Source organism: Bufo gargarizans, chromosome 8, assembly GCF_014858855.1.
Source record: "Bufo gargarizans isolate SCDJY-AF-19 chromosome 8, ASM1485885v1, whole genome shotgun sequence".
Taxonomy (NCBI): Eukaryota; Metazoa; Chordata; class Amphibia; order Anura; family Bufonidae; genus Bufo; species Bufo gargarizans.
Genome location: NC_058087.1, coordinates 189,659,899 through 189,662,776, shown reverse-complemented (window position 1 = coordinate 189,662,776; position 2,878 = coordinate 189,659,899). Strand labels below are relative to the sequence as shown.

The window sequence follows — 2,878 nt, the reverse complement described above, 5'->3', positions numbered from 1 at the left end:
TTCCTGCCCCTAAACGGGGCAGGAGAATGGAAAGGCTGAACGGTGATGTGAACAAAGCCCAAGTTATTTAGAGTCGCCAGCCTCTGCATAACTCAGGTGCATCCCCCGACGGTGTCCAACAGCCTTAAATCTATGCCAGCTCCCTTGCTAGAGTAGATTTAGATCATCTTCCACGTTTCTTAGTGAGACCATTGACTGATAGTGAGGCCAGTGTCTGATAATACAAAATCTCTCGAGATGAATGGTGCTAGTGATGAACAATGAACAGGTTGTAAAGATGATCTGGTTAGATACAGTCTCAGCACCAATGTTAAATACTGGTGTCCTATGGTTAGATGATAGATATTTTTGCCTTATGACCAACAAGCTTGTGTCGTAACCAGTATATATTAGCCATCAGATCCACAATACTCACCATTAATAACTCATGGGTATTCCATTGTACACTACAGTCTCCACCTAGGTGATGCACAGCACTCCTTACCACCAGTGCCCTTTGGTTGCTCCAGAAAACACATGTTGCTGGCTCGCTGGTTGGATAATTGGATTGACTTCTGCTTGTACTTTGTTGAATTTGAATACAGGGGGGGTCTGAGTTGGCAGTGGTCTTGTTAGTAGCACTACAAATTCAAACCCGTACAAATTCAATTGTGCACCATTTAGTATATGTAGAGAGAACGCTTTTAAACTGATAGTGGTCAAGTTTTTGGTCACTAGTCATCCAGTCCAGAATCACTCTAGTGGAAATGTGGATCGTACCAGATGCATTTCAGAGCTTTCTCAGCCAGCGGCTATCTTTAGGGGAATAAAAGGGATGAAAGCTAGGCATATCACAAGAAGGAATTACTTTATTCTCCTGTGACTTTACATCCCACCAGTTTCAGTAGAGCCCTTTTTACATCTTTATTCCGTACACTGTATATCAGAGGGTTTAACATGGGAGTGATGATGGAAAATAGAATAGAAAGGGTCAGCTCAAAGACTCGGGGATCTTTCAGTGGTGGCATTACATATAGGGACATCCAGGTGCCATAATACAGGGTGAGGACTATGAGGTGGGATGAACAAGTGGAGAAAGCCTTTCTTCTGCCATCACTAGATTTAATTCGTAGAATGACGATGATCACCCGGATATAAGATATGATGCTGCACAGAAAAGGGCCAACACCAAATATTACAGCTCCCACGTAGGAAAATAGCTGGAAACCAACACTGGGGCGGGAAATTTTGTCAAAAGCTTTAAAATCGCAAAGAAATTGAGGGATCACATTAGAATACAGAGTTAAATTAGATGCTGTTGATGTTGCAGCAGCTGAAGTTACGCATCCGATTCCCCAAGCGACAGCCATGAACCGGATACAATTCTTCTTACTCAACGTATGATGATAATGAAGAGGGTTACAAATGGCAACATATCGATCATAAGCCATGATGAAGAGCAGAAGATCCTCCATAGTAGCCACATGTAGGAAGACATACATCTGGACAAAACACTGGGTGAAGGTCAATGTATAGTCACCGCTCAGGAACATGTGGACCAATTTAGGGACAGTGGTGGTTGTGTAGCAAAGGTCGAGGATGGATAAATTGCAGAGGAATAGATACATGGGGGTGTGTAAGTGCTGATCTCTGTATATCACTGTGATGGGGGTAGAATTTGCTATCACTCCAGTCAGGTATATCAGGACAAAGAAAGCAGATAAAAGCGGCTTATACTCCGAGGACTTAGTAAAAGTCAAAATAAAGAAATTGTATGTATGATTGTCCATGACAATGGCATGTGAAAAATAATACTTTATATTAAATTTTGAAGGTTTTTAATGACCTTTATGGTTTTTCCAATAGTTACAGGATTTTTCATTTTTTCTGATTTTCTTTCCTTCTCTGTTATTATAGTCGTTCATCTCCATCTCCAGAAGATGTGTTTCGTTGTAAGTCAGACCTTGTAGTGATAATAGGGTGAAGGTGGGGTGTCCTAACTTTTTGTTTTTTCATGTGAAGACTTGGCCATAACTGAGAGAGTAGGAGATCTGTACATAGAAAACCATCTATTACAAATAGTTTGTTTACCTATGGTCTTAGTCCAACTGCATCCACATGCCTTGGAAAAAGCAGAGTGCCAACCCAGCCCCTAACCTTATGCAGATGGACATATTATGGCTCCATGTTGTACAGTTCTGCCATAGATGTGCATGAAGCCTCTATTGCATCTTGACACCTCAACATGCCTCCATTTGCAGACAGAAGTATTTAGACTTTTTTCTGCCACATCCCATACATATGTGTTCATAAAAAATGATGCCATGCTTCATTAGATGCCATACAGTGGTACTTAAAAGTTTTTGAATTTAAAACTACATCAGATTTTCACACCAGTCCTAAAAGTAGATAAGGGCAACCAAATCAAACAAGGAGTTAAAATATTAGACTTGGTCATTTATTTTTTGGGGGAAAATAATCCAATATGACACATCTGTGAGTGGCAAAAGTCTGTGAACCTTTAGGATTTTGTAGATAATTGAAGCTCAGGTGTGAGTGGGTGACCTATTTTATGTAAAGTACAAGGATCTATCAAAGTCCGAGCTTCACAACAGATTTGTGGAGGTGTATCATGACTAGAGATGAGTGAATCGAAGTTGAATTCGATCCGAATTTCAGGAAAAATTTGATTGACACCAAATCCGAATTTCCTCACGCTTCGTGGTAACGAATCGCATTTTTCACATTCATGGCTGCTACACGTGTTAGGACGTGGAGCAAGGAACTCTTGGAACGAGGGATCACCCACAATGCCATTCATGCATGTAATGTCACAGCCCTATAAATAGCCTCAGCCATCTTGGATTCAGCCATTTTCCAGTGTACTTAGTGCAGAGAG

At 40.9% G+C, this 2,878-nt stretch overlaps 1 protein-coding gene across 1 annotated transcript; it reads right to left on the bottom strand.

Annotated features, from left to right (window-relative positions):
• Positions 1 to 848: 848 nt before the first annotated feature.
• LOC122945520 (olfactory receptor 2K2-like) lies at positions 849 to 1,454 on the bottom strand. The gene has a single exon (XM_044304584.1). The coding sequence runs from the start codon at positions 1,452 to 1,454 to the stop codon at positions 849 to 851; it is 606 nt and encodes a 201-aa protein (XP_044160519.1).
• Between the last annotated feature and the right edge of the window lie 1,424 nt (positions 1,455 to 2,878).